At 38.6% G+C, this 16,063-nt stretch overlaps 1 protein-coding gene across 1 annotated transcript in view; it reads left to right on the top strand.

The window, feature by feature from the left end:
- EGF (epidermal growth factor) overlaps positions 1–16,063 on the top strand; it is a 109,365-nt gene that overhangs the window by 24,246 nt on the left and 69,056 nt on the right. The window contains 4 exon segments of the mRNA XM_008065511.1: positions 5,556–5,755; positions 7,793–7,974; positions 8,380–8,607; positions 9,805–10,007. Coding sequence (XP_008063702.1) covers positions 5,556–5,755; positions 7,793–7,974; positions 8,380–8,607; positions 9,805–10,007 — 813 coding nt within the window.

Below are 16,063 nucleotides of genomic sequence, written 5' to 3'. Positions count from 1 at the left end.
AATAAAGCTTTCTGTACTTCATAAAACCCAAGTTATTGTTCAAGGCAGTCCCTGGGAAGTTGTAATACATGACTCCCATAAGGGACTCACGGGAACCCTGTAGGAGGCATCAGGCTTTCTCAGGTAGGTCCAGCAGTTTGGAACTACATTTTTTTCTCATGGTGCCATTGAGTCTGGAAGGTTCAGAAACTCCCTTTTCACTGTCTTCGACTTGTGAACCTTCAGTCCGTCTCCATAGTTGGGACAAGAAACCTATGGTGGTAAGGGCAGATGGCAGTGTTGGCCCAAGAGAAGACTAGAATTTCTTGTTCATCATATATATATATATTTTTGTTGTTGTTTTTTTTTGTTTTTTTTTTTGAGTTAGAGTTTGAGTCTCATTCTGTCGCCTATTATGTTAACTGACTCTCCTGAGTCTTTTCCCTCAAGGCCTACAGAAGACATTTCTCTCCTCACTCACCTGTGTCCATGTCCACAGACTCAGAAAGGATGACACGCTGAAGAGTTAAATGCTGTGAAATGTTCTGTTTCTGCTACCCACTTCAGTCAAACCTCCTTTTTGTAACTGACCCTCTGTGTGATAGAGGCCCAGTCCTTTGTAGTGACTAAGTAATGTCTTCAATATGCTCCAAACATTTGGACTCTGTTCTAATTCCTGAAGGTCTCCTACTAACCCTTAGGTTGAGAAGTCGAAGTTTCCAATTGATTTGCTGTGATCTGTCTGCTGTTTGGGGTTTGCGTTTCCTAGAAGTGATGTTTTATTTTCTGTGCATTTCCCTCTTACTGAACTGCACCCAAAGTAAACGCTGTAGGCTTTGGTATGGGAAAGCTTTAGCTGTTCAAACACACACACCCTGCTGACATTCAAATCCACAGATGGTACCACACACCGGTGTTTACTGAGTCCCTGAAAGGTCTGAAAAAATATTACCATATTTATCACTTCCAGTGGTAGAACAGAAAATTACTATTTCGTCAAGCCTAATTCTTAAAAGTTTTGTTTTAAATCTCACTCTGCGGTCCAGACTGGAGTACAGTAGCATGATCACTGCAACCTTACCCTCCTGGACTCAGGTCATCTTTCTGCCTCAGCCTCTGAGTAACTGGGACTACAGACACATGCCACCACTCCAGCTAATTTTTTTTTTAATGTATTTGTAGAGACAAGGTCTCACTATGTTGCCTAGGCTGGCCTCAAACTCTGGACTCAAGCAATCCTCCTGCCTTGGCCTCCCAAAGTGGAGGATTATAGGCATGAGCCACCACATTTAACCTCATATTTTTAAAAATTAGATTATATTTCATTTCTACAAATATAGCTTGGGCCCTTATTTACATCAAATGATGCTGACAGTGTAGAAAAATAAACAGAGCTTTGAGGGAAGTGGAATTAGAATCAGTAATACATGCAAAATGAAGATTGTAATGTCTTGACACATGACAACCTAGATCAAGGCAGAAAAGACTTGGAAAGAATACAGGGTTAGGAAGGAAGGACCTGAGGTTCTAATTCCAACTCTTACTACCAGCTAGTGGCAGGACTTTGGGAACATCACTGAATCTCCTCTTCTTAACTAGATCCACGTTTTCCCAGTTGATCAAGATATGAGAATCACCTGGAGTGTCTTGTTCAAAAAATCATATGGTATCCCTTAGCCCAGCCCTAATGAGTTAATCGGAACATCAAGAGAAGGGATTTATATCACACACACACACACACACACACACACACACACACACACACAATATGCACTGCACACATGCACAAACTCACAGAGGGGCAACTTTAGAAAAAACAATTTTGAGAAACACTGAGTTTGAAAATGTCTAAAGATATTTCTAAGATATTATGAACTGGATGTTATGAGTCACCCTTTGTTGCGCAAAATCTGCAAATAAAATACAATTAATAAAATACTTTCACACCTATAATTTCATTTTCTTTCCCCAATAATCCTCTGATATAGGCAGAGGAGATGCTGTGAGATGTCCACAAAAGTGAAACTGGTGGGGCAGGACTGGACACAAGTCCTCCTGGCTCTCCTCCATTACCTTTTCCCTCTCTCCCAAGATATCCCAATTATTTGTGTTTTAATTTGATATTTTAAATACTTACTCTATTTTTTACATTGCAAAAGTTAATTCTATGATTTGTTTTATGAATTTAGGTATTCTTCAGATTCCTCTTTTCTCTGTGACGTATTGACTTTAATATCTGACCTATCTAGTTCATGGTGTTACATTGAGGATAAATCAGTTCAGGATGTGAAAATTTGTTATTATTATTAGTAAAATAAAATAAATACTATAGAATAAACTATTCTTTTATAAATTTAATAGAGCTGTTAGTCTCTATGGCTTTGTGTCTACTGGTAAAAGCACAAAAAAATAAACAAAACAATTATTTCTTTATTAATTTTTTGATTAATTAAAAATTTTTGAGTACCTATTATATACAAAGGAACATTAACATGTTTAGTGTCTTTCTCCTTTTTTTTTAACATGAAAACCTCCTATTTAGTGATATTTTTATATAAAATGTTTTATTGATCTCATTAAGTATGAAAGCATTAGAAAATTACTACTATGTATGGTACACATTTATTCAGGCTATAGAGAATGCATGACAGCAAAGAGGACACCCACCAATAAATCTATAAGCTAGTAGTAATCTATGGTCCATGAATTAGTAGCCATGGGTTTGAGGTGGCTTTTCCTAGTATCTTCCTTTTCTCCATGAATAATTACTGTATTAGCGATGAGTTATACCAAAGTTCCAGTCCCTAGGTTCAGATTTGAACAGTCACATGATCTATGTCATGAAATCCTGGTAGTAATAAAAAGCAATGGCAAATGATATATGTGTAGTCCTCCACAATTAATAAAATACTTTCACATCTATAATTTCATTTTCTTTCCCCAATAATCCTCTGATATAGGCAGAGGAGATGCTGTGAGATGTCCACAAAAGTGAAACTGGTGGGGCAGGACTGGACACAAGTCCTCCTGGCTCTCCTCCATTACCCTTTCCCTCTCTCCCAAGATGTCTCTGTGATTCTACAACTGGAGATCAGTGGAATGTGCTTTTCCTCTGCCTCCACATACACACACATTTGTGCAGGAGGGTTTGTATTATTGCAAGGATCTGGAGAAGACCAATCTGAGCTATTCTCTTAGATATCTATGCTGGTACCTATTTCAAACTCTCATGATCTTACAGATCTCCATGTGTTTTGTAGCTTTATTCTGATGGATTCTTTTAACTGGAGTTAATGTTTTCTGACTCTAGAATAGTCCCTGAGCTAGGGTGTTAATCCATCATTTTGTTTAATCCTTAGAACAATAAACACATTTATTGAGCCACATTAAGAAATTACATTTTAAAGTTAAAACAGAATGAAGTAAGCCCAGCAGGAAAGCAAGAATTTGTTAGACTTCTCCCCCAATTCCCTACTAATGCTAGTGGTTCCATCGCTTTCTGAAGGTCGAGTGGTCCAAGTCTCCTCACCTGTGGTCCAGAAAGATTAAGGAATTTAAGTTAGCTGCGGGGAATGAAACCATCCCCTGGAATCATCTCTGGAGCATCAAAAGCTAGCTCTGTGTAGAATCTGCCAGTAATTGGTGCTGAGGTTTTCCAAAAAGGAGTCAGATTCCCAAGCAGATATTGAGTACTGGGGCTTCAAAGTGGATAGGTGGCCATCACCTAGAACAGGGCAGAACCCCATATATAGAGTTAGGATACCAAGGCCCACATGAACCAAGAAATCCAGGGATGTGTACCACCTAGATTTGGCAAATAAAAATACAAAGTAGCTGGGCTCGGTGGCTCAGCCTGTAATCCCGTGCCTTTGGGAGGCTGAGGTGAGTGGATTGCCTGAGCCTGTGGGTTCGAGACCCGCCTGGGCAGTGAGATGTCATCTCTACAATAAATCAAAAAATCAGCCGGGCGTGGTAGCGCATGTCTGTAATTCCGGCTACTTGGAAGGCTGAGGTGGAAGGATCACTGGAGCCCAGCAGGTTGAGGCTGCAGTGGCGGGGAGTGGCCACTGCACTCCAGTCTGGGCGACCGAGTGAGACTCCAACTCAAAAAAAAAAAAAAAAAATACAAAGTACCCAGTTAAACTTGAATTTTAAGTAAATAGAGAATAATTTGTTAGTATAAATATGACACATGCAAATTTATATGGAGTTCAAATTTAACTAGGAATCCTATATTTTATGTGGCAAAGCTGAGGATGAAGATATTTCAGAATGTTTACAAGCCAGTAGTTTAATTTTTCCTGTTTCTGTTGTCAGAGAGGCAGTCTCTAAAGGAAAGAGAGAAAAGAGACCTTAACTCTTGTCCAGGTTCTTGACTTTGCCACAGGAAAGAATTTCAGAGCAAGTCACCAGGTCGGTGAGCAAAGCAAAGAGTTTATAAAGGTGAAAGTATACACTTAAAAAGATGGGAAGTGAGGAGAGCTCCCTTGAAGAAGTAAAGTACACACTCCAAAGGAGAGGGATATGGACAGTCTTAGAATGAGAAGTGCCTCAAGGGGGTCTTGGCAACTGGCTTTTATCTTCTTTGTCTTTAGGGAAGTGACTGGGAGTAGGAGAGAGTCCTGAGGACCATGGATTTGTCTTCATTTGAACATCTGGGCTGCAGAATGAGCTCATGTTCCATTTGCAATCATCAGATGATTGTCCGGGTTCGGTGGCTCAGCCTGTAATCCCAGCACTTTGGGAGGCCGAGGCGAGTGGATTGCCTGAGCTCATGGGTTAGAGAACAGCCCGGGCAACTTGGCAAGACCTTGTCTCTACAATAGATAAAAAATTAACTGGATGTGGAGGCTGAGGCAGAAGGATTGCTGGAGCCTAGCAGGTTGATGCTGGAGTGGCCATGAGTGTGCCACTACACTCCAGCCTGGGAGATGGAGTGAGACTGACTCAAAAAAAAAAAAAAAATCATCAGGTGATCAAGAAGGCAGAAGGCCTGCTTTTCTCTGCAGAATTTGCTAAATTTTTAGCAACTTGCTTCCTGCTTCTTGTGGGATGAAACAGAGATCACAAACTCTTGTACTTACTATCCCACCTCACTTCTCCTTAAGACCTCTCTCTAGTTTTCACCATCCTCCATGTCATTACCCTGAAGGTCCCAGTCATAAGGTAAGGGAAGGGAAGAGTAGAGTCCATTTCCAAAATGATAATATCTCTAATTTTAGTATCATTTTATGTAATTAAAATTTACATTCATATAGATTCTTTCTACAATAAAATGCAGTGGCTGGTTTCTTTTTGAACATACATAGGCATTTTATGGATAAGAGTAAAACATGTCTATTTTTCATAATTTGGCAATGTTCATTTCTTAAATCTGTTTGTGGAGAAGATGACTTACAAAATTAGTTGTGAGCATCTACAGGAACTCTTTATTTTCTATACAGAAGGCCTTTTTGGAAGCATAAAACTAGGATTTAAATATTATTTCTGCCTGTGTTGGTTGTTGTAGGGAAGTATTTTATCTAAATCAGATAAAATATTGAAATACACAGTTTGGTTTTTTTCTTTCCATTCAGGTCCTGCACCCTTCTTAATTTTCTCCCATGGAAATAATATCTTTAGGATTGACCTGGAAGGAACGAACCATGAAAAATTGGTGATGGATGCTGGCATCTCTGTGCTCATGGATTTTCATTACAATGAGGAAAGAGTGTATTGGGTGGATTTAGAAAGGCAACTTTTGCAAAGAGTTTTTCTGAATGGGTCAAGCCCAGAGGTAAATTCCTTTTAGCCTCAGTATTTGAGAGATTTTTGTACAGACTGACAAATACAATATGTTGAATTCTTAGCATATAAATACACAGAAATTATATTTTGGTTCAAATATGTGTCTATCAAATGCAGATATTTATTTAACTTACATCTATGGTAATATTATTGAATAAGCTCACAAACTGATATCAAGAAACCCTAAAAGGAGAAAGTGAGGATATGAATGTAATTTTGAAAATATCTAAGTTTACTAAGTCAGATCATTTTATCACTGAGATAGATTATTTGCATAATTTTTTTTTAACATTTGTATGATACCCCAGTGGTTCTCAGTCAAGGACACAGTGATGAGGGTGTGGTGTGTGCACGATTTTGCCCCTTAGGGGACATTTGGCAATGTCTGGAAACATTTTAGATTGTCACAACTAGGTGACGTAGGAATGTTGAGGTGTTGCAGGTGTCTAGTGGGTAGAGGCCAGGATACTGTCAAACATAAGATGCAGCACAGCCTCATAGTCATGAATTATCCAGCCCAGAATATCAATAGTCCTGAGGTTGAGATACTCTGCTTTATCCATATAAAATCTCTATCATGGGTCCTGTTATGTAGGAAGAACTTTTTTTTTTTTAAATTCTCAAGGTGTTTGCACTCTGGAAAAAAAAAGTGAATGACAGATACAAAGTGTTTTACTTCAAGTACATACAAAAGATCCTTAATCTTTCTTTTTAGCCAGTAGAGCCCTTAAATGAGTCCCAGGAGAAATGTTCTCTCAATTCTTTGGAGATGGATTAGAAAGAGCACGTGACTAGAGAAACCTTAGGCATTTATTCCCAATACAAAGTGCCCACTGTTTTTTTTTTTTTTTTAACCAAACCTCTCTCCCGCCAATTATTCTTAAAAGCTTTAATTAGGTACTAATTTGTTTGATCACATCTCTAATACTTGCTAATCTCACTTTTAACAAGAATGGCTACTCATTATTCTCCAGCCATCTGCTAGTCTGTTTCAAAACCTTGAGTCTAATAATCTGGAGGGTTTTCTGTCACAGAACAAGAAAAAATTTCAAATAATTGAGAATTTATGTAAAATCATTAGGAAAGGATTGGCCTAAAATTCCACCACTATATTCCACCACCTGTGGATTAAAACATTGTTTATAAAGGTCAAAGGTTAAAATGCAAACAATTTACCTGGGTGAGCTAATTTATAAATAATTATAATTTAGCAATTGGTAAAACCAATTGGTTAGATTTCCTTGTATGAAATGGAGGACTAGCACAAGCTCATGAGATGATACAATTTTGATCCATCTCCAAGTTCAATGGCTTTCAGTGGGTAGTCAGAAATCCGCCCATCATGGGAATATTTACACCATGAAATCTGCAATGGTATAAGTCAGGGCTTCTGCCCACCTTGTAACTTCCATCCTCCAAGAAGGTCATTTTACCTGCCCATGGCTGGAATTAGGAGATGAGAAAAGGTTGTCTGGACCTTTTTATCATAGCCTAAGTTGCATAAAGAGAAGTCCTTTTACTCTGGTCACAGTGTGAGAGCACAAGAAACTGTAGTAAGGAAGGGGTCTGGTGGAGGAGGCCAGGAAAAAAATGGGGGCCCTGACAAGAATCTCATCAACTTCATGGTTCAGAATTTGGCAAAGCTGGGGACTGAGTTCAGGTGAAGATCTGGAAAATTCCATTAGGAAATAAATTGTCTTTACGTATCATCGATATTCTGCCAGTACTAGAGTTGAAATAGTTCATATGTTATGGTTGATTGCCTAATTTCAATAGCGTATAAGATAAATTTCAGTTTTAATGTTGGTATAAATACTTTGCCCAGAAATATTTATTTGGAGGGGCGGGGTTAATATTGCTGCATCAAAACAAAAGCACCATATCTGTGACTATTTTATCATTTAAATAATTTTGGGAATGTATAAAGTGACAGATACTCAAAAGAACAGACTTCTTATGCATAACAATAAAAATAATTTTGTTGTGAATAGGGAAATAATGACAATTGTAAAATTTGATTTTGCAGAGAGTGTGTAATATAGAGAAAAATGTTTCTGGAATGGCAATAAATTGGATAAATGAAGAAATTATTTGGTCAAATCAACAGGAAGGAATCATTACAGTAACAGATATGAAAGGAAACAATTCGCATGTTCTTTTAAGTGCCTTAAAATATCCTGCAAATATAGCAGTTGATCCAGTAGAAAGGTAAATTCTGCTGTATTCAGACACTGAAACGTATTTCCAAATCTAATTAAGATTCATAGAATAACATTTTGAATTCAAAGGGACCTTCTCATTGACACCAAGCCCCTCTTTTACAGCGCACAGACACCATTTTCGGTAGGTCCGTAGCCTGGATTTGAACTGAGGCAGGCTCCCTCCACAAAACACCCACTACCACAGTTTTCAGCTATAGAAGCATAATTCTCCTTCTAACTTGAAATCACATGCAGTTTCTATAATACGGCAATATACACTTGTTGAAGTGAATTTTCATTCAAAATAGTCAAACTCATCCTGTACAGAAACTAGGGACTGGTGTAACATTGAGAGAATTGGCCATTTGACTACCCATTCAATTTTGGGTCTATGTAATGTGTTTGCCCTCAGGCTTATATTTTGGTCTTCAGAGGTGGCTGGCAGCCTTCACAGAGCAGATCTCAATGGTGTGGAAGTGAAGACTCTGCTAGAGACATCAGAGAAAATAATCGCTATATCATTGGATGTGCTTGATAAGCGGCTCTTTTGGCTTCAGAATGACAGAGAAGAAAGCAATTCTCATATTTGTTCCTGTGATTATGATGGAGGTTCTGTCCATCTTAGCAAACATCAAACGAAGTAAGTTTTGCTTTTGGTGTATAATAAAGCAATTAGCATTTGAAGTCTGTGACATAAATGAATTTTACTTTTGTCAACTAAATTGGTATAGTGGTTTAGCGTATGCATATTTAAGTGCAAAAAGCTTGAATTCAATTCCCAGATTTACCATTTACGAGTGACTTTGGGTCAATTACATAACTCCTCTTACCCTCAGTTTTCTTTAATGTAGGGATAATCATTGTACCTGTTTCTTGGGATTATTGTGAAAATAATGTAAATAAGTGCAAATAAAAATAATCAGCAGTATTTGGAATATAAGTTCTCACATGTTGGTCATGCTAATTTTTTGGAATTTGTTTGTATATTTTATGAAGCACCTTTCTTTTTTAAAATTTAAAAAAATTTTTATTTTAAAGATGTGGGGTACAATTCAGGATTAGGTATACAAATGTTCATTATGCTAGTACCCTTGTTGTTGAGGTGTGCCCCTCCTTCCCCAGGCAGATTCCCACTACTGCCAATCCCACTTCCCCACTCTCTCCCAGCAGTTTTCTGCTACTGCCAATCCTTTTCTTATAGTATTACGATAATTGTTCAAGCCTCGCTTATGAGTGACAACATGTGATACTCAGTTCTTTGTTTCTGTGATACTTCACTCAGTATTACAGACTCTAAGTCCATCCAGGTTGCTGTGAAGTTCATGATTTTGTTCTGCTTTATGGCTGCGTAATATTCCATCATGTATATGTAGCACATTTTTTTAATCCAGTCCTCTTTTGATGGGAGCATGGTTGGTTCCATGTTTTTACTACTGTGAAGAATGCTGTGATAAGCATACATAAGCATCTATCTTTCATTTGATTTGCTGTCATGCCAGCAACTGACATTCCAACTTGTGGCCAGAGGCAAAAATTAGAGTGTGAAATTGTTGTAACTAGAAACCCACTCTTACTATGTTCCTATTTTCTTCCCTATTTTTCTACACTTTTGTAATGACTAACAGAAAAATGAGGCAATGAATCTGAACCAGAAATTACATCCTATTAGTTCAGATTATAGTGACACAAATAAAATCTTAATTTATAAACTTAAATGAGAAACAATTGCAAAGGTAGGTGATTAAAATTTAGGCAATAAATTGAAGTGACACGAAGCTTCAATGAGCCAAAGGACAAATGCTCAGTCATTCTTTTTGTTTTTCCGGTTGTTTTTTAGGCACAATTTGTTTGCAATGTCCCTCTTTGATGACCGTATCTTTTATTCGACATGGAAAACAAAGAAGATTTGGATAGCCAATAAACACACTGGAAAGGATATGGTTAGAATCAGCCTCAATCCATCATCTGTACCACCTGGTGAGCTTAAAGTCGTGCATCCACTCAAACAGCCCAAGGCAGAGGGCAATGCTCCAAAGTCTGGTGAGTTATCTGGGACCGCACAGGTGGCCTAACACATAGTCCCCACTTGCTCAAGTCAGACTCCAGGGTTGTAGGGGAGAAAAAATAATTTTGTCTTCAACCTTCATAAGTTTTTAGTTGGAACAGACCCTTGTGACAAAATACAGATTTACAAGAGAAAAGCAAATAGAAATTTATTAACAGGTACACTTCATACATACATGGGAGACCCCCAGGGAATGAGTAGCTCTCAAGGAGGTGGCTTTACATTCCAGCTCATATAGTATCTTCAACAAAAAAACCCAGTACATTTTAAAAGAAGTTTCAAGACAGAGAAACGTAGGGGAAGGCAGATAAAGGCTAGTTAGTAAAGGTTGTGATTGTAGATTACTCTGCTGGCATTACCAGGCCATACAGGTCTAGAGTTGTCTTCTGTGGTTAGCCTTTGTTCTCTCTGGCAAAGGGGCGGGGGGGTTTGTCTTTGCAAATTCGTGTCCTGCAAATATTTAGGCAAACAGAGGGAGGGCAGAATGCTTTCCTACATCTGCTTCTTTGTAATTTTTTGCAACAGCTCAGCAGTCCTTCATACTTTGGAGTGTCACGTTCCGGTCTCCTCCAGGGTCATCCTCGATTCCTCTGCATCTCATGCTCAGGCTCGATTTTCAATCCACCATCAAATCCTTTCCATTCTGCCTCCTAAATACACCTCAACTGCGTACTCTTTCGTCTACTGCTATGACCATAATCCAAACAACCAGGCACTTCTTGCTTGGCCTATTACAATAGCCACTCAGCTGATCTTTCTGGTTTTTTCCCTCTTGCTGTTAATAGTGAATCTGATTCATTGGCTTCCCTGCTTAAAATCCTTCAAAAGCTCTACTTTGTACTTAGGTTGAAATTCAACATATTTTGGGGCCTATCAATATTTGCCCAACCTGCTGTAGTGCTCTTTGCCCTGACCAGGATCTGGCGCGAGTCTTCCTACAGCTCCTCGAACCTGCCGGGCTCGTTCATGCCTCTGGGTTTTTGCAGTCACTCTTCCCTGGCCTAGACTTCTTTTCATTCTGAGCTTAAATGTCATGTCTTCAGATAGACCTTCTCTGAACAACCAGTAAAGTATACCCCTTACCTCCTTTTTTTTTTTTCCCTCGGTATAACCTTTATTGAACTCTTCACAACGTATAATTGCATATTAATTTGCTTTCTTTTCTGATTCTGTCTCCCCCTTGATTATATGTGTGTGGGGGGGCAAACAAAACAAAATAAAACAAAAAACAAAAACACCCTCCAGAATTGGTTTTTGATGGGCGAGCCCCTTGTAGTATGGGCTTCCTTGGCTAGCTGTTAGAGGAATCCATTGGCAACAGTGTACCCATTATTGTGGGAGACTGCATTCAGTTTCAGGGAATTTTTTTTTTTAAGATTCAGTGCATTTGCCCATTTCATGATGGAAAATTTGCAAGCACACCTGCCACATAGCAGTTTTGACCAAAACCAGCATGACCCCTGTGCCTTACCCTCTCTATTCACCCAATCTTACCCTGAGCAACTTTTTTTTTGTTTCCCTGGTGGAAAAAATCCTCAAGGGGAAATGTTTTACCAATGTGGAAGAGGTTAAACAAAAAACAGAAGCACTAAAAGGTATCAAAAGATCCTTTTTTTTTTGAGCAGTAGAAAAAGTGTCTCAATAGGTGTATTGCATCAAATGGAGTATTTTGAAGGTGACTGAAATTTAAACATATAAGAATAAATACACAATTTTTAATAAATAAATTCCAGGTGTTTGGGGTTCCCCCCTTATAAGTGCCATGCAGATAGGGACCATGTCTGTTTTGTTTATTTGTTTGTTTTTAACCACCATGTTATACAGTGGATATTTATAAATAAAAAGTTTTGGACAATAAATATTAGTAAAATGAATGAATGCTTGATCCTAGCCACAGTGCCAAATTTCTACTTTTCAGTTTGAATTCTTTAGTATGTAATTGTTTGGTTTTTTAAAAACATTGTCCCGAGGTGAGAGGATTGCCATTGCCAAGACCAGCCCGGGCAACTTGGCAAGACCTCATCTCTACAATAAACAAAAAATCAGCTGGGTGTGGTAACGCGCACCTGTAGTTCTGGCTACTTGGAAGACTGAGGCGGAAGGATTGCTGGAGCCCAGGAGGCCGACAATGGAGTGGCAGTGAACAGAGCCACTGCACTCCAGCCTGGACGACAGAGTGAGATTCCAACTTTAAAAAAAAAAAAAAGGTCTAGGCTAGAAATAATAGATTAAAAAATCCTGTGGATTTATGCATAAGAAATAAAATGAAAAAATGCCACAGATTGTATTGTGAGTCATTAGAGTCATGATGTGCATAACCATATAAATAGTTCTGAAAAATCTCACTTGAGAAGAAACAACTTGTTTAACTTTATTGAACCCAGCATCTCTAAATTATTTGACCCTGAAATATTTTTTCCTCTAAACAACCTCATTGAATCCCACAGAACTAGTTTTGTAGCACATACATTGATAGTGTAGGCATTTTGCAAGGAAAAGTGAGTTTATTGATACTCTTATTTATAACGTATTTATATTTTGTAGCAAAAATATCAAGCAGATTACATAGTTGTTCCCAGTCATCTCCTCACTGAAGTAGCTTCATTACTATATGCCTTATAAACCAAAGTATTACTGTTTACCTCATCTGTAGTTGCAGGCATAATAGTCAAGAGGAAATAGCCAGCCTCTAGAGAAGTATGTCTTTAAATGTGAAGGATTTCAGGCACAATGAGAACCTGATGAATGTTATATACCATCTCCCCAGGGGGAAATTGCATATTCTCATCTAACACATAAAATCAAGAGATTCACAGACCTTAAATTCCAGGTGAATAATTCCTTCTAAGGCACTGAAAAAACTGAAATCTACTAAATGGTGGCCAAAATAACCTCTTTTTTGAGCTCTAAACTACTTAAAAAAAAAGACTGAGGCAATAATGAATATCAAACTGCAAAGATCTGCTGCAGAATTAAGCTACGGAGAAAATAGGTTTAAAACAGTGGATTTATTCATACTATACAAAACAGAATAGCCCCAGTGAAGACTTGGTCCATCCAACGCAAGGGAGGGACTTCTAAAGGCATAGCCACAAAGTTTCACAAGGAAGATTGATTTGTTGGCTTAAACAAATGGTTGGTGTGCAGATTCGGATTGGCTGGTTCTGGAGGAGCTTCTCACTGCACAGCGCTGAGCCCCAAGTCAAAGCAGTTGATCTGTAGTTTCCCCACCAGACTGTGTTTCTGATGACCTGACTGGCTTCCTGAAGTTGCTCTGGGCTTTCTTCATGGCATGCTTGCTTGCTGTCTGCACCCAAGCTCAGGGTCCTGCAGTGGACACATCGAATGCACATGTTTGGATTCAGCAAAAATGTCCTTCTTAAAGCCCTTTGATATATCTGCCTTCTGAGCATTTCCATTTGGATTTCTTACAAGTGTTTCTGGGATGCAAAGAAAACAATTTATCTGCCAACTTTCACTTCCTCCTTCCTCAGCTCCTTTCCCTCCAGCATCCCTAGCTCAAGTAAGTGGAATCATTACCCACCCCACTCCCAAGGCAGAAATTCAGGAGTTGCCCGTTCCTCCCTCTTGCTCACTCCACGGCCCAACAGTTCTACCCGCTGCAGCCTAATCACTGTGCCCTTCTTGCTGTGCTCCCTCCCCAGCATCTTCATTATCGGAATCCTTGTCTCTGTTTTCTATACTGCAGGAGCATTATCCTTCAGAAATGAGAATACAGTCACATTACTCCTTGGTTCAAACCCATTGACAGACTGGGCATGGTGGTGGCTCACGCCTGTAATCCCAGCACTTTGGGAGGCTGAGGCGAGAGGATTTCTTGAACCCAGGAGTTGAGACCAATCTCTTTTCTTGTCCCTACAAAAAATTTAAAAATTAGCTGGGTGAGGTGGCATGCACCTGTAGTCCTAGCTACTCAGGAGGCTAAGGAGGAAGGATTGCCTGAGCCCAGGAGGTTGAGGCTGTGGTGAGTAGTCATGATTGTGCCACTGCACTCCAGCTTGGGCAACAGAGTGAGACCCTCAACTCATTTAAACAAACAAACAAACAAACAAACAAACAAACAAACACACTGACAATTCCCAGTTGCCAGTAATTAAAGTGTAGTCTCTTCCTCTGGCTCACAGGGTCTTCCCCTCATATCTCAGCTTCATCCTTACCCTTTTCTGCACTGCATTCCCTCCCGTAGCTAACCTCAAAGATTTACTTTCCTCCCACAAAGCATGCTTGCTTTCCGGCAGGTCTGTTAGCAAGTTCAGGAACTGTCTTTCTCCTCCTCTTCACTGGCTCTCTCTCCTCATCCTCTGAGAAGCATCTCCAATATGACTTCTTTCAGGAACACTTTCCCTGACCCACTGAGAGCCTAAGTGAGCTGTTCTGGCTCTGTGTTCTTAGAGAATTTCCCCAGTTGGAGTACTTACCATGTTTTGCAGTAATTGTTTTCCTCAATTCCTTAGTCTTTGGAGGACAGGGAATATAACTCTCCACTGTATTCCCAATGCCTAAAGGACTTTAATAAACAAGAGTTGAAAAACTAAATGAAAAAAAAATGCTTTGGCACTCTCTCCCCTAATAATATTATAAGAAACAAGTTTTAAAGATATGAAATATTTAAGTACATGTCACCTTTCTGACTAATAGAAATATAATAATTACTGAGTGTGTTCAAAATTATCTGCTCTGGGCTTCCCCTACATCATCTGAATCTTCACAATAACCCTATGAATCAGGTGTGATAATTAGTATTATTTTATAGATTAAAAATCCGAGGTTTAGAGATGTCACAATAGCTTGTTCAAGGTCATACTCTGGTCGAATTGGGATTTGAACCCAGGCAGACTGACAATATGCTGCCCCGCCAACAACACTCTCACTATTATCTATCATTTCATAGCTTAGATTTGCCTTATTTGTTTTGGGAAATCCTATAATTTTGGATGTCATTGTCTATCCATGGCCTCTTGGTGGTTACATGCTTCACATGCACAGATCATGAGGACAAGGCCTTGTTTCTCTCTCTTTCTTTTTTTATCTTTTCAATTTCAGAAACTCAGAAAAATCTTTCTCTCAATTCTCCCCTGGCTGTCTGAAAACAGACACAGAATTGAATTCAGATTTTTGTTGGAATGATTAAACGTATTAGCCAGCTCTCCTGGCTGCCCTGACACCTATATAATTATATGAATCTCAGAGCCTTGTGGGAATTTCTTTGTACACAATGTTAATGACAATATTACAAGCTCAACTTCTGGAGATTTTGCAACTAGTTTACTGCTCATAGATATTGTTTTGTAAAAGGCCCAAATATCTTTGCCCTTTTCTGTATTACCTAAATGTAGACTCCAGTTTCAAAATCATGTTCTTTGGGAAGCGAAGGGTGTCTATCACCAACACTGTGTAACATACATTCATTTCATGTATAAAAATACTGCTGAATTTAAATCTTTGCGTTCATGAGGGATAATTGCCTCTAACTGGAAATGTATTTGCTTCTGGAAGTAGTTTGTGTAGCTAAAAACTGCCAAGGTGGGATTCTGATGCATTTTAATTATTTTGTTGCTGGAGTGTCTACTGTAAAAGCTTGATTATTTAGAAATCTCTGAAAGATGAGTATTTTTTCACATATTTTAAAATTATCAGTTTAAACACATGAGGCTCTGTTATCTTCACAGAAAGCTTAGTAAAATATGAATGGCTGTGTTTTCCTAACATCATTTATAGTTACAGGCATTTTCTTAGTGACTAGAGTCACATTTACAAGGATACAAGCCACTGGCGCACACACAGGTCTGGTTTAGGGCAAAGCTGGGTTTATAATACAGGTTTGCCCTGACACCAAATGGCGGCCATTTGAAATGCCTTTTAAATACTTGAAATTGCCCTTTATCAATCTTGCTGTCAGCTTGCAGATTTTCACATGCCTGGCTGTGTCTTCCATTTATTTTCTAACCTAAGGTTTTATATATATATATATATATATTTTTTTTTTTTTTTTTTTTTTTTTTTTTTTAAA

The sequence above is a fragment of the Carlito syrichta genome, unplaced genomic scaffold (assembly GCF_000164805.1).
Source record: "Carlito syrichta isolate Samal-C Ts95f unplaced genomic scaffold, Tarsius_syrichta-2.0.1 Scaffold308583, whole genome shotgun sequence".
NCBI lineage: Eukaryota > Metazoa > Chordata > Mammalia > Primates > Tarsiidae > Carlito > Carlito syrichta.
Note: the sequence above shows the minus strand (reverse complement) of the source record. Positions and strands in the feature narration are given on the sequence as shown.